The 23,328-nt window shown below is 45.3% G+C and overlaps 1 protein-coding gene across 1 annotated transcript; it reads right to left on the reverse strand.

Moving 5' to 3' along the window:
* Positions 1-1,211: 1,211 nt before the first annotated feature.
* On the reverse strand, positions 1,212-22,814 carry opn8b (opsin 8, group member b). The gene is made up of 4 exons (XM_030404421.1): positions 22,463-22,814; positions 12,089-12,382; positions 5,000-5,328; positions 1,212-3,330 (listed from the first exon to the last, which is right to left on the reverse strand). Exons 1-4 carry the CDS (start codon positions 22,530-22,532, stop codon positions 2,974-2,976), a joined length of 1,050 nt encoding a protein of 349 aa, XP_030260281.1. The 5' UTR covers positions 22,533-22,814; the 3' UTR covers positions 1,212-2,973.
* Positions 22,815-23,328: the final 514 nt, after the last annotated feature.

Raw genomic sequence — 23,328 nt, forward strand, 5'->3', positions numbered from 1 at the left:
ACGGTCGGGCCGGTCTTCACACCAAAGCGTCAGTGTTTGACAAGTTGGGAATGAGACTCAAAAAACAACTTTTCTCACAAATTAGACCTTTTAACTGCTTGAAAAACAGATAATCTGTAGACAAGATAGATTCAAATTCATGTCAAGTCTCTTGGGAATTATGTTTGACACATTTTTTTTTTACTTCACTGACTTTTTTTCCTTTTTGTTTCAGCTCCCTCGCCACCAGTGTTAAATTATGATCAAACACTAAATGGACAATTAATATTAAGGTCCCTGACAGGAATTCACTCTATTTCTGTACCCTCTGTTACTGTCGAGCTCTTTTAAGGCTGTTCATAAATGATGCTGTTGGACGAGGGGAAATGAAAATCCACACAGCTGCAGAATTCAGTTTCCTTGCAGTCACTGCCTTCTTTTTATTCACACGTCTCGTCCGTCATCCCTGCGTACTTCTTTGGTCTTTTTCTAAAAGCATTACATCCCGGAACTCGTTATGCAGTATCAGGTGATGAGTCCATTAGCTACTCTACCATGTTGAATGAATGAATTACGATGACCTGGATGACTGATGACGTCCATCAGCCGCTGTTCAGAGAGTCTTGCATAACCAGGTCGTCTTACTAAGTGATCATAAGCCTGTTTATTGTTAGATTATAAGACATTTGTAGGCACTTATAAATATTAGAAGGCCACTAGAGGAATGACACAGGCAGTGGGGTGAGTTCTCAACAAGATATCTACCTGGGAATCCCACTTAAAGACACTTAACAGCCGTTCAGCGGACTGTGAGCTGTGTTTTTGTGTTTTACCGCTAAAATACTGTGTGAATATTACATTGTTTTTCATGTCACATATATGTTACGTATACGTTGGACTGCTTCGTCAGTCATGGAATTATATTTAGGATGGGGCGTTCCTTATCTGATGACAGCGTCAGACGAAGGCGCTTGTTGCATGTTGTTTGCTTTGCCTCTGCTTTCTGTGTGTTTGTTGCCCAACAAGCACTGCAGTGATAGAATCAGGAGGAGGACAATATGACTAATTACTCTGGCGTTTCTGTGCCGTGTCTGCCATCGCCTGCCTTTTGTTTCTCTGCTGAAATTAGCCAGCATTTACACCTGCAACACCTGGGTCCGCCTGTCAACTCCGAAACTGATACCATCATCGCAGTGTACACACACACACACACACACATTGCCAGTCGCCAATTTTATCGTATTCAGTCTGTGTTTATTCTCAAACAGGACCAGTGACCGGTGCACAAAAATATGCTCGTGGTTCATAGCTCTACACACAATTATTATTTTTTTTTTCCGTTTTAGCAAGTAATTCAACACTGTCAACAGTAGTTAGACGTTGCAATGAAAGAAAAAAAAACAAACCAAAACAAACACGTGACCAAGCAAAAACTAAAAGCGGACGACATCTTCCACTCCGCCGAGCTCAGTGAAAGCAGGAGGGAACTGCTACATGCTGCTGCGGCTGCTGCTTCTGTAGAACTCAGGTTAATAAATAAGAAGAAAAAAAGAACATCCCTGAGTACAGCAGGACAGAAAGAGTTGTTTGTGTGAGTGTGGATCGCGACCCGATTCCCATCATACATTTAAATATACATAACAGTGTGCTGTTTTACTGTAGCAGTGTCACCGGGGTGTGTGTGTGTGTGTGTGTCGGTGGGGTGTGAAATCTGGACGACGCTTACGTAAAAACCATTAACAGCAGCGAGCGCTAATTGACTGGCATGCGGTGAATGTGTTGTCAAAGCATGAGGTAGCCGCATCTCTTTGTGCCTTTGTGCTGCGCCGGTCTTGACAAAACAAGCCCAACTAAAGGTCCGCCATCTCGTTTATTCTGGCGCGTTCAACTGCATCTCATGGTCCTCATTAGCAGGCCGAGTTTGGCGGGTTTGCCAAGGGGGAGCCGTGGGGATTATCATACGCGTTAATGTAGAAGTTTAAAGGTCTGTGGTAACTCCTAATTAGGACCGTGTGAGGACCAGGGAGGCGCTGGACCTTGAGTTGGGAGTGTTTCTTCGAACCCTCCTGCCCATTTGTTTTAAAAGCCTGGCACAGCGCGTAGGCCTAGGAATGGGTGGAACTGCTCGCCCTCACTCCATCTGAAAAGGTACATTAAAAAGAAATCTGCCAACCGCCAGCTTGGAAGAGCACGAATGCGCATTATATCTAACTAGTTAATTTGTGCAAAATCTAAAAGGTGCAATATGTAGAACTTGGCCACCCGTCGTGCTCCAAACAAATAGAGGGCAGCATATATTGCCAGAATAGCTGCTAACGTCTACTAACTTTATCTGCCGTTGGCTTAGATAGCTCAGTTAGCGGGGCAGCTAGTGGTGGTGTTGTGCTGTTCACAGTGCCAGCAGGAGGAGGCTTTCAGGCCCGTGATGAATGCTGGCAGGAGCGGTCGCTTACATTCGTCTCCATTTTGGAGCTTTTCAACCCAAAATTCGTACATATTGCACCTTCAAGTGTGAAAACGAGACATTGTGTTACCACAGGAGAGAGCCAAGCGGGGCCGTTTCGCTGTTTACAAGCTTAGCGCTAGGATAAGCTAATGGGCTCCAGGCTAGCTTCCTATTTACTGTACACAAACATGGCATGATTCTGTCAAGCAAGGAATCGAATATCCTCAATTCCCCAAAATGTCAAACTTTACAATGACCACGGTCAGTCCAGTGGCTGTACATGACAATACCTGTCAGTAGAATAAATTATACATTTGTTTTTTTTTTTTGGTTTAGATTTGTTGGTAATGAACAGATAAAATGTCTTCTTCGTCTCATCTTTTTACAATAGAGCTGGTCGTATTGCTGCTAAAAATGACAAGATAAGCCAACACATATCCATCAGACGGTGTAAACGTAGACAACATGTGTTTGTTCTTTTGTAAACATTTTGTGAGGCATCTGTCAGCGGTCAGTTAAAAACATTTAACATTCCCACGATAAGTCTCTCAGCCCAAATACTCCGTCTCTGACTCCATGATCTCCAACAAGGAAGACCGTGCCTCGATTTGCGGCTTGATGGTGCTGCAAACCATAGAGATACTGTTCTCGTTGATGCTGGTGGTGACGGGGCACGAGTTAGAGCTGTGGCACCCCAAGCGCAGTTGCTTAACCTCCCTTCTGAAGTTCTGGCTGAAGATGTAGTAGATCAAGGGGTTGTACACGGTGGAGCTCTTTGCAAACATGCACGGCAGGAGGCTGACTTCGGGCGGGATGGTGCTGCTGTCTTGGAGAATCGACCAGAGGCTTACCATGCCGTACGGCGCCCAGCAGCCGATGAAGCCGATGCTGATGAGCACGGCAATCTGCAAATAGAAACGGAGGATTGAGTCTCTGAAAACACCTGTCGTGGAAATGAGCTGGAATGTAATCGGTATAAGCTCCACTGTTCTGCCAACACCTGTCGGTTGTGTGCAGCACGAGTGTTTGCAGATCTAAACCAATTACTGAGCGCGACATCTTGATTACGTGCATGTTGCTAAAGACGATGTTTTGTTCCATCAACTGTTTTCATGCCGAAAGCTGTGATATCCATCTGTTCTGCAAATTAGCATTCGCCTTTAGTTTTTTTTTTTTTTTTTACATAACAATGTTTACCTTCATATTCCTTGTTAATTTTACAATCCAAACATTAGCAAAACCCCCCCTGATTATCGAATGTCTGCAGGTCTTTCGAGGAGGCAGACACAGAAAAGGCCTGTTTATATATAAGCTACCTGTCCTGCAGCTGTACAGCATCTCATAACATAACAGCAAACAAATTAAGTAACTTTGAAAAGTTATCTCCCCGTCAGCTTTCCAGGGATTTTCTTTTTTTTTTTTTTTTTTAAACCAAACAGAGATTTGATCTACAAAGAATATCTGAAAAATCAAGTCGGTTTGAGTGAGGTTTAAAAAAAAAAAAAAGAAGACAAGTTGTTGAAATAGTAAGATAAATATGTTAATGTATAAACAGGTTAAATAATTAGTTAGCAGTTAGCAAATAGCAAGCTTAATGAGAGGAGAAATGTTCAAAATAGTTCACTTAATGTATTATAAAGGGGTAATATGTAAGAATTAGCCACCTTTTGAATTCACATGCCAAACGAATGGGGGGCAGCATGTCACCGCTAACTGCTGTCAGGTAGGCATCTCAGTTAGCCTGGCAGCTGGCTAACATGCTAAAATGAGCAGATACTGTATCTTCTCGAACACAATACATTTTGACTTGGCATCAAAATTCTTACTTCTTCACATCCAGTTGATAATGTTAGTTCAATTTTGCATTTTTTTTTTTAATTAAAAGTTCCTACATACTGCACCTTTAATGGAAAGTTGAAGTAGTAATAGTTGAATGGATAATAAGCTAGAATACTTGAGAAAGTAAATGATGAATGGGTGAAAACGTTTGCTAATGGGTCAATAATTGAAAAAGCTAAACACAAAGGAAGAATATAGCCAAAACAAATAAATAATGAGCGGATTAAAACAGTTGGACAAATGATTAAAAGTAGCTCGACGCTATGGGCAAATGGTTGAAATGCCCAAATGGTGCAACAAACTTAACGCACTTGACATCCACTCTGATGACGGGGGCACTTCAGCCCGTTTGGCAGGCTGCGTATTGCATTTGCAATACCGAGCGGGACGCTAATTCGCAATGACCATTAATTTTTTTTTCTAGACATTAGCCTTGATGTGGTGGAGACGCTTGGCTTCTTCGGGGAACTTAAGAGCTTCGCTGAGTAGAGTTTTATCTCCCCGGCAGGCCCAACCAACCCGGGAGGCAGAGGTGGCAGTCTCTGGTTCCTCAGCGTGAGTGACAGAAACTTGAATAAATGAAAACCATTCAAACCGAGATGGAGGACGTTCATTGATGGTGTTTGCAGTCAAGAAGGGCAAAGTGCTGAAGACCAACAACCAAGTGTAGACGCCCCCAAAGACAAACCGTCTACTATAACGTAAGAGCTTTACTCATCCGAGGGAATCACTTACTATCAACAGTCTCCGATGCAGCTTGACGATGTTGGGCACTCGGTTGCTGTTCTTCAGCGACCTTTTGTGGGTGAAGTAGAGGTTGATGGCGATGCCGAAGTAGCAGCAGACGATGACGGCTGTGGGGATGATGAGGTTGAAGGAGAACATGGAGATGACGAAGGAGTAGCCCTCGGTTTTCATTTGGCCCCAGGCGAGAGAGCAGGAGAGGCCGAAGGGCTCGGGGCCGTACCTCCCCCAGCCCAGGAGGGGACACAGAGACCAGACCAGAGCGTAGAACCAGATCCACAGGCACAGCATCTTCACCTTACTCATGCTGATTTTCTCATCTGCAAGAAGAAAAAACGGAAGTTTTAAAAATGTTTTTCCTTGTTTCTCTCATTGTTAAAGCACCCTGACCCAGTACATCGGGGACAGATGGTCTGTTTTTTAGAGCAGCTTCTGTTTTATGCAAAAGAGTTTCATATTCCACATTCTCCGCAGATGGCACGTAGACTGAAAGGTTTAAAGCGTGATGGAACACATAACAGAAATGCATATTGTGGATATAAAACCTGATTGGACGGATGTGTGGAAAAGCAAAATAACACCCAGTCTGTACCGGATCACTGCTCTAAGGCAAGTCCTTATGTGCCATTAAATCAACAATTACTTGATGTATCTGGAAGTTAAAAATAAGGCTTGTTCTACGAGCACATGACAGAAAAGCATGTGCGATTTGAGACTGTTTCCTTTCCAGTTAAAAGTTCCTTGTAGTATGTTTAAGATCCTCCACACGTAACACAAAAACATACTGACATTCAGGTCAGCAGTAATCTCTTATTCGTGTTTTTGTAAAATCTTTTCTGACACAGGAGGAAGGCGTGAGATTGATTTTTTTTAACACATGACGTCCAGTCTATTCTGCGCATCTCGTCGTACCATTATCTTCAAAACAAAAAAAAAAAACACGCGCACAAAAGATTTTTTTTTTTTTAACGAGGTCCTTTTGTTCAGATTTGTCTCCCGCTGAAAGGAGCCTCATCCTTGTGGGCTTCGCCTCGTGCTCTCCTGTGTGCCTATACGTTATTATTTTCCTCCTCGCATGCCGAGTGTGCACCAAGGTATTCCAGATTATGTGAGCCATATGCAGATGTGTGCATACGCATGTGGGCGCATACGTGTGTGTAATCTTGCATTAAAAAGCCTTCAGTCACGACCGGCGGAGCTGCTCCTCCACTTTGAAGCACAAAAATATGTGTTTTTTTATTCACTGTGGTCTGTACTCTGAGCAGTGAGTGACAGACAGAACGTCGGCTCGGTGCGTTTATGGTGCATACACTTCATAGTTTAAGACGGATTGCCGAGCTCCGTATATCAATGTGCAAAACCACGTCTTCCACCTCTTGTATAAATATATAAGATGCACCCATATATGAGCATTTGATCCGTGTCCGTGTTCTGAATTCTGTTTGGGTTGTCGTGCACTTTTGAGCCGAGTGCTTTACATCACCTGTAACTCTCCGGTCTCGTTCTATCCTCCCTGCGTCTGCACTGTCGCTTCATTCTACACCGAGGAGGGCAACACACTTAAAGCGAAACTCTCGCCAAAAAGCAACCGAGGCTTTATTTGGGATTGAATATGAGTCAAACCTTCGTGTGAAAGCATAATTACGACGAAAGAGGCACTTTTAAGATTTACCGTAGTTTCGGTTTTGGGCGCGTTAATTTTGAACTGGAGTGCATGGGCAAGACATGCTAGCATCAAAATCGCTATTTTTAGAACACTAAGAAGGCTCGACACAACATGGAACTTTGCTCGTAGCATCACCAGGGTCTCATGAACAAGAGCATTGAGAACATTGTTTGTGTACACAGAGTTTATGAAAAAGAAGGTTTTTGAACTACTCACGTTAGCTGCTGCAGCTCCTGCGCGTGGCTGTCATGCCAGACAAAAGTGTTGAGCCCCGAGTGCGACCTGACAGAAAGGAGAGTAATGGTGAACCGCTCCTCAAGTGTGCCTGTCAGGTCGCACTCGGGGATCGACACTTTTTGCTGCAATGACGGCAACGCGCAGGAGCGCAGCAGCTAACGTGAATAGTTCAAAAACCTTCTTTTTCATAAACTCTTTGTACACAAACAATGTTGTCAATGCTCTTGTTCATGAGTAGAGACCCTGGTGATGCTACGAGCAAAGTTTCATGTTGTGTGGAGCCTTCTTAGTGTTCTAAAAATAGCGATTTTGATGCTAGCATGTCTTGCCCATGCACTCCAGTTCAGTTCGAAACTACGGTAAATCTTAAAAGTGCCTCTTTCGTCGTAATTATGCTTTCACACGAAGGTTTGACTCATATTCAATCCCAAATAAAGCCTTGGTTGCTTTTTGGCGAGAGTTTCGCTTTAAGAGTACGCTTGAACTGACAGATAAGGTCCGATTCAAGCGAACCCCTCGCGCGCCTATCGCTCAGCCCGTTTTGGATAGAGGGGTAGGGTGAAGCGTGACGATCACTGAGACCCCCAGATGGAGGCTTTTAAAAGGCGCGCTTCATTTGAGGCACTGACCACATTTCTTTTCTATCTCCATCACAAACTGCACATGGCAAAAAGCCTCATGAGCCAGGATTAGCCACAGCAACACAAAGGAAATCACCCCAGCTAAAGCGAGAGTTTCAGAATCGTGCCGTTGGGTTTCTGTTTACACAGACGCCATCGCCAGCAGCTGAAGTCGTATGAGGATCTTGAAGAGTTCGCCACTTCCCCTTGTAACTCCGCTCTAAAAGGTGCGGGAAAAATTGGGAAATGGGATTTAGCTTTAGTCACAGGTTCAACTCCTCCAACTGGCCAAAAAAAAACTGCAAAAGCACTGCAGACCCACAGCAGCTCGCAGGACGAGGAGATCATATTATGCAGAAAATCTTATCTGTTGACTTAAAATAAAAGAGAAGCTAACGGGCGACCAGAGTGCTTAGCTCTCCACTTTCATCTGGAGTAATTACACCATCGTGCACATGCAGTATGAAAGTGGCTTTAAAAAAACGCTGAGGGAAACCGTTTGCTGCCTATAGCTGATAATGATGCTAATAATTAGCCTGATCAGCCACGTTCTGTACTCAATACACACATTATTAAATTGTTAGTCAAACCAGGACAGGAAATATTGTACACTGAACAAAAATATGAATGCAACACTTTTGTTTTTGCTCCCATCTTTCATGAGCTAAAACTTTTTCTATATACACAAAAGATCCATTTCCGTCAAATATTGTTCACAAATCTGTCTAAATCTGTGTTAGTGAGCACTTCTCCTTTGCCCAGATAATCCATCCCACCTCACAGGTGTGGCCTATCAAGGTGCTGATTAGACAGCAGGGACGTGCACATGATTATGGAGGGGCAGGGGCTCAAAGTCAGAAAAGGGCAGTACGTGCGCGCGCTAAAACATTTTTTTCAGGCCTTAATAACGCAATATGTAAATTAACTTAAAATTAATAAACAAAGTACTTATAGAAAGCTAACTACTTAGCTGTGTATCCTGTGTAGCTGTGAGTGATATGCAACTGCCATTTCTTTTGTGTCAACAAATTATCGTCAACATGAGTTTATTCACATCATAATACTGAGGTTTGGAAGACATGCAATTCAGCTGCGGTTCTTAAAAAGCAATAAAACACTGGTTTATTATTAGGCTAGAAATACAGGCTTACACATCTAAACATGTGACAAAACCAATAAATGACTACTGTGACTGCTACTGTGGATGTTAGTAGAACAACAATGTTTACAACAGCAAAGTCACAGTGAACTCAATATCTGGAAGAAGTTTAAGATTTGTGGCAAGATAAACAGCCGACACAGACAGCAGTCAGATTAGATTATTATCTCTCATTAACAAGCAGTTAGCTTAACAAGCACAAATGGGCACTCTTCTGGAATACGACTCATATTTAAGCACGTTGGATAAGTGGAAGGCGACTTGTTAGCCCCCACAAGGAAGTTATGTTCATGGTTTATAACTCACAAAGGTTCAAGTTGCTCCACTGTCACGTCTCATCTATGTGCGTGGTGGAGTTCTCGGTGAGGCAGCGGCTTCTCTCTCTCTCTTTGTCTTCAAATAAGACCTTTAATTGCACCCCATTGGTGTTTAGAACTGGGTTCTTTAGCGGGGGGCTTTTAATTTGAAAGTAGCGAGAGAGAGAGAGAGCAGAGCCGCAGTGGACAGAGAAGCGGCTTTACAGGCTCAACACACTCACAACAGCATATTAGGAGGAAATACGTACGGTAGATAACCGTGGCATTTTTATACCGCCGTTTTTTTGACATCCCTTTGCACAACAGGAATGTATGTATTCATTAAAAAACACACAAAGAGGGCACTTTATAATACGAGACAAAAAGGGCAGGGACTCAAGCACCCTTTGGGCCTTATGTGTGCACGTGCCTGTTAGACAGCATGATTATTGCACAGGTGTGCCTCAGGCTGGCCACAATAAAAGGCCACTCTGAAATGTGCTTTATTGTGGGGGGGTCAGAAAACCAGTCAGTATCTGGTGTGACCACCATTTGCCTCGCATTTCTTTCGCATAGAGTTAATCAGGTCGTTGATTGTGGCCTGCGGAATGTTGGTCCACTCCTCTTCAATGGCTGTGCGAAGTTGCTGGATATTGGCAGGAACCGGAACACGCTGTCGTGAACGTATCGTATACGTGTCGTATCCAGAGCGTCCCAAACATGCTCAGTGGGTGACGTGTCCGGTGAGTACGCTGGCCATGCAAGAACTGGGATGTTTTCAGCCTCCAGGAATTGTGTACAGATCCTCGCACCATGGGGCCGTGCATTACCATGCTGCAACATGAGGTGATGGTCGTGGATGAATGGCGCAACAATGAGCCTCAGGATCTCAATTCAAAATGCCATCATTACAATGCACCTGTGTTCCTTGTCCATAACATACGCCTGCCCACACCATAACCCCACCGCCACCATGGGCCACTCGATCCATCTGTCCGCCATCTGCCCCTGAACAGTGAAAACCGGGATTCATCCGTGAAGAGAACACCTCTCCAACGTGCCAGATGGCATCGAATGTGAGCAATTGCCCGCTCATGTCGGATGCGACGACGAAACGCATTCAGTTCGAGACCCCGATGAGGACGAAGAGCATGCAGATGAGCTTCCCTGAGACGGTTTCTGACGGTTTGTGCAGAAATTCTTTGGTTACGCAAACCGATTGTTGCAGCAGCTGTCCGGGTGGCTGGTCCCAGACGATGTTGGAGGTGAACATGCTGGATGTGGAGGTCCTGGGCTGGTGTGGTTACACGTGGTCTCCGGTTGTGAGGCCGGTTGGATGTACTGCCAAATTGTCTGAAACGCCTTTGAAGGTTGCTTATGGTAGAGAAATGAACATTCAATTCACGGGCAACAGCTCTGGTGGGCATTCCTGCAGTCAGCATGCCAATTGAACATTTTAGAGCGGCCTTCTATTGTGGCCTGTTCTTGCATGGCCAGCGTACTCACCGGACATGTCACCCATTGAGCATGTTTGGGACGCTCTGGACACGACACGCATACGATACGTTTACGGCAGCGTGTTCTGGTTTCTGCCAATATCCAGCAACATCGCACAGCCATTGAAGACCAACTGTTGATATGCCACACCTGCGAGGTGGGATGGATTATCTCGGTGCTCACTAACACAGATTTAGACAGATTTTTGAACAATATTTGAGAGAAATGGATCTTTTGTGTAAATAGAAAAAGTTTTAGATCTTTGAGTTCAGCTCGTGAAAAATGGGAGCAAAAACAAAAGTGTTGCGTTCACATTTTTGTTCAGTGTAGGATATTATGATACATTATCATAATGATCATACATATTATGATGCTACACCTGATTGTAATTACATGGTCTTTTGGTCGTTGGTCTTTTTTTTGCCATGAACTGCTTTGACATTTTTGCATATGAATGGCCCTTCAAGTAATCTGCCAGTGTGTGGGCCGTTTTCATTAACCTCTGTGATGGAACTATTCACCTGATACCACTTCTTGGAGACAAAAGCCCAAATCTTTCCACTCTGTTACGTCCTTCATCTCCTGCCTGTACTGACTGTCAAACAGTCGTGTTTGTCAGCAGGGAAAAGGTTTTCAGTGTCAGAGAGCTCTGATATTTTTAAACATCGGGACAGGAAATGAATGTCCAGCAATTTTACTGAACCAGAATAAAAATCCCTCGAAGTGACCACGTGGGACATGAACCCAAAGGAATAATTCAACGTCGTTATCTACTTTTCTAAAATTGGAAGTATATCAAACATTTTTTGATAGAAAAATAAATAAGCCAAACGCGTTGTTGCACGGATGCAAGCGCACAGTGGAGACTCACAACAGTTTCAACTGATTTGGTGCAGCTGTACATGGACTCGTGCCCGGAAATACCAAGAAAGGTCACGGCACTCTGAATTGAGCCATAATAGAAGGCGGTGACATGAAAACCATTTGCAAGCGTAGGAGTATTACTGAATTCACTGAACCATTAAAACATGAAATAAAGAAATCGGATTTGACTGGAGATTCTATTCGTGCAGTTTTTTTTTTTTGTCCCGGTGACCAATGACAGTGAAGTTAAAGCGCTCTCCCTGTTCATGAAGACAGGGGCGTTGTCTCGAGTGGCAAGACAAGGGGAGACAGGTTGCCTGGCGTTCTATGCTAAGCTAAGCTAAGCTAAGCTAACCACCTACCCATGAACTAACTGTGGGCAGAACCAGAGGAGGGGCCACAGGGACGACGGCTTCAGCTGAATTCTGATTGGCTGCTGAAAGTCTCATTTTGCTTAAGAGCTCTCCGCGTACTTATAAAAGCATATTAATAATTATATGTTGGGCCTCCAGAATCCCTGCTGGCACCAGGCTCCACTCTTTAAAGTTCGGTCCCTTTGAAGCCCCTGATTAAGAAAAAGCTTTAAACCTTATCTCCCCCTGCTGCTGTATATATATATATCGGCTCAACACACATGAGAGAAGGAGCAATCTTGTCCTCTAACCTTTTGCAAAAGAGCATTTCCCCCCCCAAAATGCAAGGGCCGTGTTTTTTATCACTGTTCGAGCTCTGGTTACTCACTCGGAGACTGCAGATTGAGGGACACGATGAAGCGCACTACGGCCAGGACCACCAGGTTCATGATGCTGGCCACGCCGAAGAAGAACCCTACCAGGCCGTAATATATACAGGTGATATCCCCCCCGAGCCAGCGGTGGCTCCAGGCGGAGGCCACAGCCAGCGGGTACATGGTTACAGCCGCCCCCAGGTCCGTCACCGCCAGGTTCACGCACAGCAGCTCCGGCGGCCTCATTTTCGACGACCTCCTGACTGCCGTGACGATGACGAGCAGGTTTCCCACGATGGAGAGGACAGCTGTGGCGCACAGGAGGAGGAAACAGAGGAGGGAAAGAGTCGTTTGAGTAAACAGGGATGTGAATGGAACCAGTAGACACACATGTGAGGGCTGAATGGATCGTACATAACTGATGTCTTTAGATTGCAGAAGGAACGGATCTCCCGTTTCCCCCCCCCGCATGTGGCAGAAGCTGTGGGGTAATTTCATCTGCATCTACAGGCTTTCTTTGTATCGCGGTATCTCCGGAGGCTCGCTTACTGTCACAGCGCTCTAAATGACAAACTGCCTCCCTCTTTGTTCCTCTGTGTTTGTCCTTATAGGCAAATCTCAAGGGCAGGATGAACCAAAACGGCCCAGTAAATGCCACATTAGAAGCACTGCTACAGGGCTCAGACCGAGTGGATTTGAGGAGGTCTCTTTTTCGGCGCAGTTATAACACAGCGAATTTCTCATGGGACTTGGTTGGCTTACATTCCCGGGTCAGGCCGGTGACACTGTGTACTGTGTACGCTTGTTTATAACATAAATTGAGGAGTGTCCCGTCCCATTCCCTCCCCCCTCCCCCTCCCCCTCCCCCCACCATTCCCCTGTTTGTTTTGTGCGCTCGTTAACTTGACGCATCCAAAATAAAACAGCATGCGCTCCCCTCTCAAGTCACACAAGCCAAACACAGAGCGAATACACATTAACCACGCGTCATTCCGAGGTTGCCTGGAAGCCATGAGAAGGGGAAACCGTTAGATAACACAGCGGATTGAAGAGAAGAAGCCCCCCCCCCCTCCCCCCCAACCTGGAACAGATGTTACAGATTCGTCCTCATGACACACAGAAATCCCACCTTCTCGCAACCTGCAAAAAGAGAGGCACAGCGCCGGGCCGGGCTAACTCAAAAAGTGTTCTGTAAGAAACCTGAAAGGACAAGTTCCTCCATGAAAATCCAGCCATCACCTGCTCATCACCTCACGCTGATGGAGACTCAGGTGAAGTCGCGTAGCCCGCGGAACATTCTCGGAATGCTTCACGGGCAAAGCAACGGGGCGGCATTCTCCTGAACAACAGAAGCAGCGGGGGGGGGAAGATCTGATTGATTTTTAAAAAAAACATTACTGACACCCTTTTTCTAAAGCAGAGATCTTCACTTTAGCTGCGAGGCAGGTACAAAAGCTCGATTGTGCATCGAGAGTGCAAAAATCTATCTCTATCCAGATCATTTTGGAGTCCTTGAGCCTTTTTTTTTAGTTTTCTTTCTGTAATTGTTTTACCTCTTACAACAAGTCCCCATCCACTTCAGCTGCTTAAGAGAATGCTGCAACTCTGTTTTTTGTGGATAGCCACAGAAATGTTTTGTGGACTGTGACTTTCCGTTGGCCTGGTGGTGATCAGGTCATGACTTTTTTAAAGGCCTCTTTCCGAAATAGAGGAAAAGAGTTAGACGAAAAGGGCTGACGTTAGACATTAGCTTAGCTTAGCATCATGACTGGGGGAAGCGAGGGGAAACAGGAGAGAGAATCGTCAGTGGAAGAAGTGTTTTCCAGCCTCCATCTCAGACACATACAGCTGGTTTCTCATGCCAGGAATGTGCACTTTCGCCGTCGTCTTCCTGCCGGTTGCGGTGACTCACAGCTCACCGTGGACACCCAATGATGAGAAGGCTGGTGATAAACAATATTCCAACCGTGACACTAACGGCAGATTAGCGCAAAGTATGACACATTCCTCGCCAAAAGGAACGTGACATTTTTTTCCCTCAGGGCTTCTGTATTCATTGATTTATTTAAGAAGAGAGCTCACTCTGGAGGGAAGAACTGAGCTGAACAAAACTGACAACACGGTCCGAGATCCTCAATTGAATTGTTTGGGGAGAGGGTTTACTCGGGCCAGATTTCAGAAGCCAAATGTTGCAAAAACAAATCATTGAATTTCCATTTTTTCTTGTTTACTGATAAATCTCCAAAGGCTGGCATTTCTTTTTTTTTCGTTGAACAATGGAGCCTTTATTTGTGGCGATTGATATTTGGACTCGAATGATCCTAACCTACAAAAGCCGTCAGTCGAGCTGTCGTTGTTTTCCAGCGATGATCTATCTGTGAGCTATGACGTCAATGCTGCGAAACAAATCATGGCCTTGAAATCAAAACTCAAATCTCATTGTGGATTAGGAGAATGGCGACACCACAAACATGTTGATTGTTTAGAGCCACATAAGTTGTTTCCTGACGTTCCCAGTCCGTCATGAAGAGAGCGGAAATGAAACAGGAACTGTCTAATATCATAAAGTCCCCAACTTATCAATTCCTGGGTTCGTGTCATTATTTGAAAAGCTGGGAAAGAGAATTCATTTATTTTTGTTTTACAAATTGGACGTTTAATCATCACCGCGTCTCCCACAGCTGGATAAGGCATCCACATTCCTGTAGAATCACAGGCACCTGGGAGGAGGCAAACAGTGCGGGTCGCCCTCAGTCAGAGCTGTTTCTCATTCAGTATTATCAGCGAGCGCGGAACATTTCCAAATCCCCATCTCAGGCACCAGAACATAAAGCATGCAAACTGTAAAGACCTCGAAAGACATCGCGGATGAACTGCGATTCCAATGCATAAATTAAACATTCCTTTACATCCATAAATGTCGACCACGCAGACCAAAGCAAAATAGGAGGAGGTGCGTGCCTCCCCGCTGTTTTGGAACAGGAAATTGGTAAATGGCTGAGGCTAATGCAACTGTAACGCACACGGTGAGAGCGCTTGACCTCATCCTGCCACCCTACACAGGAGGGTTACGGTTGTATAACAGTAAAAATAGCAGAGGGGGCTGTATTCCTCAGACACCTCAGCTCACACCAGATCTGGGGAAAGTGGCAGTTCATGCAGTCACACGGAATATACAATCAATCCCATTTTCACATGGACAGCACGGGCCCGAGTGTCCCTCTCAGAAGAGGACAGCAGCACAGAGCGAATTGAACGTCCCCCCCCCCCTCTCCCCGACATATCTTTAAAATTTCATAGGCACTTTCACCGCGGACAGCTTGAGAATCGGTAATGTGTGGGGCACAACCCTGGGGACTACCACCTCCACGCATAAAGTCAGCCTGTCTGAAGGAGGAGCTGCATATGTGACTGAACTCAGACACGGCGAAAGGCTGCACACACTCCGCGACTTCATCGCCATTTCCTACGCGCTGTGAGAAAAAAAGCAAATCCCCTTTTTTTATTAAGAAACTCCTTTGAGAATCAGACCCTTCCTAACGCGACTGCTGCGCACAACTCTCTCCGAGCCGAAACGCCTCTCTCAGTTCATGGCAATTTGGCTCGGCTGGCTGGTTCCTTTATGGTCGCAGATATCTGCCTACGGTTCCTAATTTTGTGAGGCAGATTTCACACGCAGCGTTTGTCGCGTCCGGTCCGTGCTTTTCCCAGCGAGCTTTGTGGAGAGTGTGCCCAGATGTCTGCTTTCACAAAACACTGGTTGTGTGGTTTTTTTTTTTTATGACTGGCTGTTGATATCTGCTTCCCTCCATGACGTCTCCTAACACAAGCTAGCAGAATATCCACCCGAGGCCAGAATATAAAACAGTCGACATCGGCTGCATTGCAGTGCCTCGGAGAACTGAGACGTTTCCCCTATAGAGCTAGCATTTATATTCAGTAGGGAGATTTGTTCATTTTTAACAGGGGGGATGGTCCAATGGGAGCACCACCCTGCCCCGACACACCTATGTACACCTCCCAAAGGACATTGTTGCAGGACGCCTAACCAAACCTGTGACATTTCTAATTCTACAATTCCATTTCATCCAGTTATCTTCCTTCTCTCCCCACTGCAATTGTCTTTTTATAACTGTATTAAATTAATGAGTAAATACACCTTTAAATTGTATGTAGTGGACTGAGTTTATTCAGGCAGGTTTTCTCATGTTTCTCACAAGCAGCGTTCTTTTAAGTTACATGACTCACATGACCCCTTGGAATTTTTTACCGTTTAAATTCCTTGAAGGAGACACAATGAACATCGTGCAAAATAGCAGACCCCGACCGACTTATCGGCATTTGCCTTTATTGATTTATCGGCTGATTCATGAGGTTTTAAAACCTTGTATTTAAAAAGTATAATGCAGAAAAACATGCTTGGGGTAATAAAAAATTGGTGTAATGACACAGTTGGCCCAGCAGAGTGCGTTTCAATGGAGGATAAAACAGCTGGTGTCAGGATATGTAACAGCTACCTCACTAATGGTTAAACTAAACAAGCACAAGAATGACAATTGGCAACATAACGTAAGCCACCATGTTCTGAACAGACATACTTAGAAATGCTAACAAAAAAGTAACATTTGGTTTTTTAGACCATAGATAGCAAACTTTTGTTGATCTGGTCATTTTTTAGTTTTTATACAATCGGGAGTCTGTACAGGGCGTTTTATTTTGGAAATTGACCGGATGCTCTATGCCTTTCCTGTGTCTCTGACTTCCTGTTGGCGCGATCGGTGCTGTGCAGCTCGTTGCAGGTTTCGTCAAAAATAAACCAGGCAGCCGGATCGCAAAGCAGCCGTGCCCGGATTGACTCCACAGTGCACCGGAGCTGATGGCGACCGCTTGTGATTTGTCACACACTATCTGCTGCTTGCGGATGGAGAGTGATGGTAGGTTGACAAGGGGGATGCTTGTTGGTAATTTTGCTAACAGGTTGGATGGCATCCCCCCTCATCGCCTACTGTTTATATTACCTTTCCCACACAAAATAAATTTGCGATCTTCTCCTACGCACTCGTTGACCTTGAAGTGCACTCTGTGAATCGAGAAACCTCAGAAATAGAACGATGTTGTTAATTTATGTGAAGCTTAAATGCGTTTTTTTTTTTTTTCAGAGTGCTCGAGCGCAAGTCCTTTTACAGCTCAGCCTTTCGGTCTCAGCCTGCGCGGCCTGAATGCTGGATTCCATTCGGGGTCATTTTGTATTTCCTTAAGCCTTTTCACGCTTCGAGAGGTCGGCAGCTTGCACCAGCAACCCTGAGAGAGAAACGCCTGGCTGCTCTGAAAGAGAACCGACGTACCCTGCATTCACTGTGCTCAGACCAATAACAGCTGAGAAAAAACTCCTTTTTTCGTTGAACCTGGGCTCTGACACATGAATTGACGGATCAACAGATGAGGAGTGGAACAGTATATGAAGTGTCTGATCACTGAAACTGCACAGCTTGAGGCTTATCACCTCTCATTACAGATAGCCTGCATCGCTCTCTTTATTGCCTAGCTTGAAGTATTCCTGAGCTTCTTAAGCTCCACGGCACCGTCTTGTTCCCGTCTCTGACACATTCGATGACATATTGACTTATCCTGTTAACCCCTCCAGTCGAAACTGTACAGGCGGTTTCTACTTCTGCAGGCGGAGAAGATTCACTCTCAGAGCTCGTGCGGGCAAATTATACAGGCTTTTAATGTACTCTGCAACACATTTGCAACGCTTATTCGGAAGATTTGCCATGAAAAGCTCAGATGTCATGCAGTTGTGACAATTAAACGAGTCACTTCGTTGGGACGGAACAAAAACTTCAGTTGAAGCGATGATGTTAGATTTTAGAAAATGACTGTAAACAGGGCAGCAACCGGCGGACTCATTCGTGTTTACTGACAACTCCTCCCAGATTAGATGAGATTAAATCTAATTATCTGATAAAACTCTGCATCCCCAAACAGTGAGCCTTTCTCTTGCAGGGGCCATACTTCCCTGCTGGGGAAAATGTCTCATTAGACCTTTAGCTTTTTAGCATTAGATTGATTCCGATGAGTTTTGGGAAGGAGGAGTAGAAGTCCCCCCCCCACAATCCCAACATCTACGATACAAACTCTTCCCCCTCGTTGCGGCAACAATTTCATAGAACGTTGTGAAACTGGAATTGTCCATCCATACATCCAAGGTCCATGGACCCAACTCGCAGGGCTGAACGGAGCGATTTCAATTAAAAAAATTCTGCACAAAGACCTCAATCACTCGACGGGCCAATTTCTCTCCGACGTCACGCTCAGGTTGGGAAATTTGAGTGCTGGAATAACACACCACTTGACGCGTTCCAGGTGGCGCGTCTTGCGTAAACGTCGGGTAATCTGTCATTTTCGCAGCAGTGCGGCATCTGAGCTTCCCACTCCGAGTGGGATGTCAAAGGGAAATTGGCCGCCGTATGATTATGGTCCACGCTAACAGACACCAGTGATTTCTTATCTTCCCAAAACCGACTCTAATCCCCGGAGAATCAAGCGCGACACTACTTTATCACAAAGCCACGGGATGCAATTAACTTCCAGCTCAGTGATGATGATGCTCACATCCATGGCTGTTCAGTCGAGTCGAGTCATTGCTCTAATCCTCGACACAAGAAAGACACAAGACGCAGCTGATGGCGTGAACAAAAAGTTGTCACGTGTCAACATCAACGACTCGTGTTACATGCTTCCAAAGCACTGCGCTGCTTACCTAAAACTAAGGTTAGACCCCCCCTCAGGTTAACCTGGACTGAGGGGGGTCTAACCTTAGTTTGAGGCGAGCAGAATACAAAGCCGCAGAAGGTAAAACACTTAGAGGGCGCTTTCTTCAGAGCTAACAGAGCTCAATAATGCTCTAATGGCACAATATTGACTGGAGAGGGATTAGGAGAGAGAAGGGGGCAAGTGGGGAGAGTAGCGGCAGGTAGGGAGGGGGGGAGGTAGAAGTGTGGGGAGATTGACAGGTGGTGAATATTGATGAACGCGCTTTGCCCACACCTGAGGGGCTCGCCTCACTTTCCCGAGAAACAGATCCATACCAATGTGTTTTAAAGCAATCTACATATAAAACCGAAAAAGGCTCTCGGTGCAGTTTATCTCATCAGTTTAACACGAGGTCGCGCCTTTAGCGGTCTGCGCGGTCGCGCCCGTACGCGGTGGCCGCATAAGGAGGGCCGGTGTGCATCCACGCGCGAGAATTTGATTGTCTCCCACGATGCTCGTAGCTTTGCAGAAGTGATGCGTGTGATGCACGACTCCAATGAACTGTTGCAAAAGATGCCAGTGGAGTATTTAACTCATTCAGTCTCTTGGATGCAGCGCGCCGCAAACAGTCCGAGCGGGCTTTTTATCTTGTTTTGTTTTTTTATGCATTCATATATTCAATCTGTAATTTGCAGTCTTACCATTAACTCAGTGTTTCGCAGTAAGGCAGGCCAAGACTTTTCATCATGACGCTGTATATAATATTGGACCTGAGGGATGCGTCATAGTGCATTATCAAAGGAGGGGGGGGGGGGGGCTGCTGCTCGTCCTCTAATCATATATTTTCATTTCAGCCTCTCTGAGCAATATGGTTAGAATTTACAGAAATAGTTGGACCGAAAGGACAACTTCCACTTGTGCCAGGGTTCATAAAGTTGCATCATGCCATATGAGGACGACGGTTGTCTCTCTGTATTGTGGTTGCGTGGAGTGTGGCAACACACATTAGATGCTCCTTTAAGATATTATGATTTAAATCGGGTTGGACCAGGGCCTGCACAAAGTGGAGCCCGAGGGCCAAAACCACGAGGCTTCATTCGGCCCGCATAAGGCGTTTCCAGCGAAAAAAACCCAAATAAAACAAATGAAAAAAATGATGATATGAATCTCACTTTACGCTGTTCTCTAACTTATTCCAACTTAATTAGGCTCCTTGTACTACAGAAGCTCCGAGGGGCCAAGTGGAAAACAAACAAAAAAATGTCGGTAGTAGGTCACATTTGTTGTTTTTTCCCACTTGCCTCTCGTCTCTCCGTGAAAAAAAACATTGTGCAATTATCCAACGTGAAACAACACAAAAGCCGCCGCGTTAATCATTTTCACACAATCCCCAAAATAACTGCTTTCCCCAGCATCTCCTTAATGAAACTGTTGTGTGTGTGTGTGTGTGTTAAATATAGGCTGATGCCTATATTTGTCTGCCTGTTAAGTAACCCCCATGCCTCATTATGTATATAATTGCGCAAGGCATCCGAGAACAGAGCCTCGCCTCATTCTAAATACCTAATCAGAGCAGTCGTGTTACCACTGACACCCCACTCAGTGCTAATGAGAAAGAAAGTGCTGTGCATTCACGCCGTGTCGGAAGCAAAGAATGGCAGGCGTCCCCCCCCCCCCCCCCCGTCCTCCCCGTCCCTCTGCTTCATCCGCTTCATCCGGATGTGAACCGTCAAGGCTGAGCAGCAAATCAGGTGATTGCGTGACTTGTCCTCGCTACCTTCCACGTAGTCGTGCATTTCTCTGGCAGTATAATTGTTTCTAAATTCACATCATCACTGAGCAGGTCCAATCAGTGTGTCAAGCTCGAGCACGCTGAACACAACCGGCATTTTCAATTTACAGCGACCTCATAATAAGCCAATAATCCTCAATGCCTGTTTCCCGTAGCACAAATGAGTTAATCCTCACAGAAAGGCAATCACTGGCAAAGCAGAAGAAACGTATGCCGTCCCTTCAGGGTTTCCTCTTCTTTTCCTTTTCTCCAAAGGTGTAATTGCTAACACCCTTTTCTGACAATCGCAGCGATGCATTTTCCAGTCGACACACCTCCAAAGGTCACCTAACACGGAATTCATCCCACAATATTCCTTCCTTTTCTCTTTTCTCTTTTTTCTGCAGATCACGAAAAAAAAGTATCTCGTCTCAAGGTCACGTAACTCTTCTGTCCTGGTGTGTCTTATCTGCACACTCCTCCACGTGCCATCTTGAATATAATGTCATATTGCACCAAAACAAAAAGAAAAAACCAGAACACAGAGTCACTGCCAGGTGAGTCCTTCAACACCTGCAACTAATCTTAGTCCCGAGAGTGCCGACTAAAAATTCCAAAGCCTGTCTGATTTATTTGGATTTAACGGGAATTACAGAGATAGAATCAGCCACACACACACCTCTCGGTGGATACCAGAGAATTGAGCAGGGATGAAGTGTAGATGTGAAGTGAATGCCAACACACAATCACCTCCTCCTGCCCGCTAGGAGAAATCAAAGGGAAGTTCTAACACATGATGGGTTTTTTCTTTTTTTCCCTTTTGTTGGCCACGAGGGCCCCCTGACTGTTTACTTTTTCGGAAAACTTCACGGCTATCATCCATCTTTCATTACTCTCTGTTAATCTATCGGTCCTCCTTCGGGGGTGCTCCGGCAGATCAACTGCCTGTGCCCGATTGTAAACTTCCAGACGGAGATCACGTGCGAGGGTCGGCCGGGTGATTGCTGGTCTGTCATCCCAGCTGATTGCCACCCCTGGTAGACCACTGGAGAGCACCCCCAGCCCCAGCCCCCCCACGGAGGAGGGACATCTGCAATCAGAAACTGCACAACATTAAAGCTGGCTTTACAGTTTTGTATGGAATGCTGCAATGACTGTGAGGTCCATCCACATGGCATTAAGAGCTCATTTTTCTCACAGCATGGTTACTTAAGTCTATACTGGGAGGATGTAACACCCTGCTGTGAACATGCTCAGAGAGAATAACATCCACTGGTCTAATTGCTCCCCAGTTTGTCTTCTTTACTTCACTATGTACTCTTTTTTTTCCTTTCCATTTCTCAACTTAACTCTCTCAAAGCGCCATAACAAGCATAATGAAGACGCTTGTGTGGTTTTTTTTTTTTTTTTTTTTTTTTTTTGTCGTTTTGTAACCATTTATTTACACTTCAACAAAACCATTACGTGCCTCATCTTGACTGGAGACCGAGCGCGCGCGCGCACGCACGCGCCATACACATGCTCACAGACTCCCCTGCAATCATTAATGTAGATTAATGCAAAAATGATGACTCTCCTGCCACGCTGAAAACACTCCACACATTTTTTTTTTCTTAAAGTCCAACAGGCACTTGGTGTCGCGCTGCCGTGCGTAAAACGTGGATTATGTAAAACGCACAATTTAGCGCTTTCAAGATTTTTCTTTCTTTTTTTTTTTTTTAGCTCTCCAAACCTTGTGAAAGAAATCAATTCGGCACACCAGATCCCCCCCACTCACTAATGAAAGAGCCAAGCACTGATGCAAAGTTTCTGAGCGCTATTACGCGCGTTTCTTTCTTTCTTTCTTTTTTTTTTTACTTACTTAAAAACAGCAGATAACAACCTGTGCCGATGTCCAGCGCTGGCGATAAAGTGGAGGTGTACATATCCATTGTGATGTGTTGCCGAGGAGAATGCTTTCAAGGATAAGAGAGGAGAAGCAGAAGGAGAAGGAGAGGTGATCCTACTCCATCTGATGGAGACAAGTCAAAATGCGCCGCTGCTTACGCGTTCCGGTGTCAGATCCATCTGTGCTCAAGTGTGAGGCGGAGAGGTTCTCAGCGGCGCGGCGCGCTGGTGTCCTCCTCTCCACCGGAAGCCTGCAGCTTTTGTAATGCGCGTCGCCAGGGAGATCGTGTATGAGGGCAGGGCTGCCGTCCCGCGTCTCCACCACTGCTGCTGTGTGGCTCCCTGTAAGACTCTCAACTCGCACAAGTGAGTGAAAACGAGGAGAGCAACATCTTGAACTGCTGGTTGCGCACCACATCGCTTTGAATCACCTCATACTTCATGTGGCAAACACGGGTAAATTCAAAAAAAGAGAACATGAAAAGAATTTATTCATTAATACAGACATTAATTCAAATAGTTTTTGGGACTTGGCTGCTGCTGTCGGGTTGTTTGTAGGGCCCCAGTGCGGTGTGGATAATCCTGTTACATATTTTATGCATGCTGTATGATCTTCAACAGGGCCAGAGGACAGCTCAGTGCGGATGCTTCATGCTTATGTTAAGGCTGCTGCTAAGACAAGGATGTGTAATCTTTAATGCCCTGGGCTCAGTGACAGATCTGCTGAGTGTGTGTTGCTGGAGAATCATTAATTATTCCAGTCAGTTTCACTGGGGGACTAACAGGAGGTGGTCAAGTACATGTAGGCCAAATTTAACTAGTAGTTTGGTGGCCTTTTCG

The sequence above is a fragment of the Sparus aurata genome, chromosome 22 (assembly GCF_900880675.1).
Source record: "Sparus aurata chromosome 22, fSpaAur1.1, whole genome shotgun sequence".
NCBI classification, from domain to species: domain Eukaryota; kingdom Metazoa; phylum Chordata; class Actinopteri; order Spariformes; family Sparidae; genus Sparus; species Sparus aurata.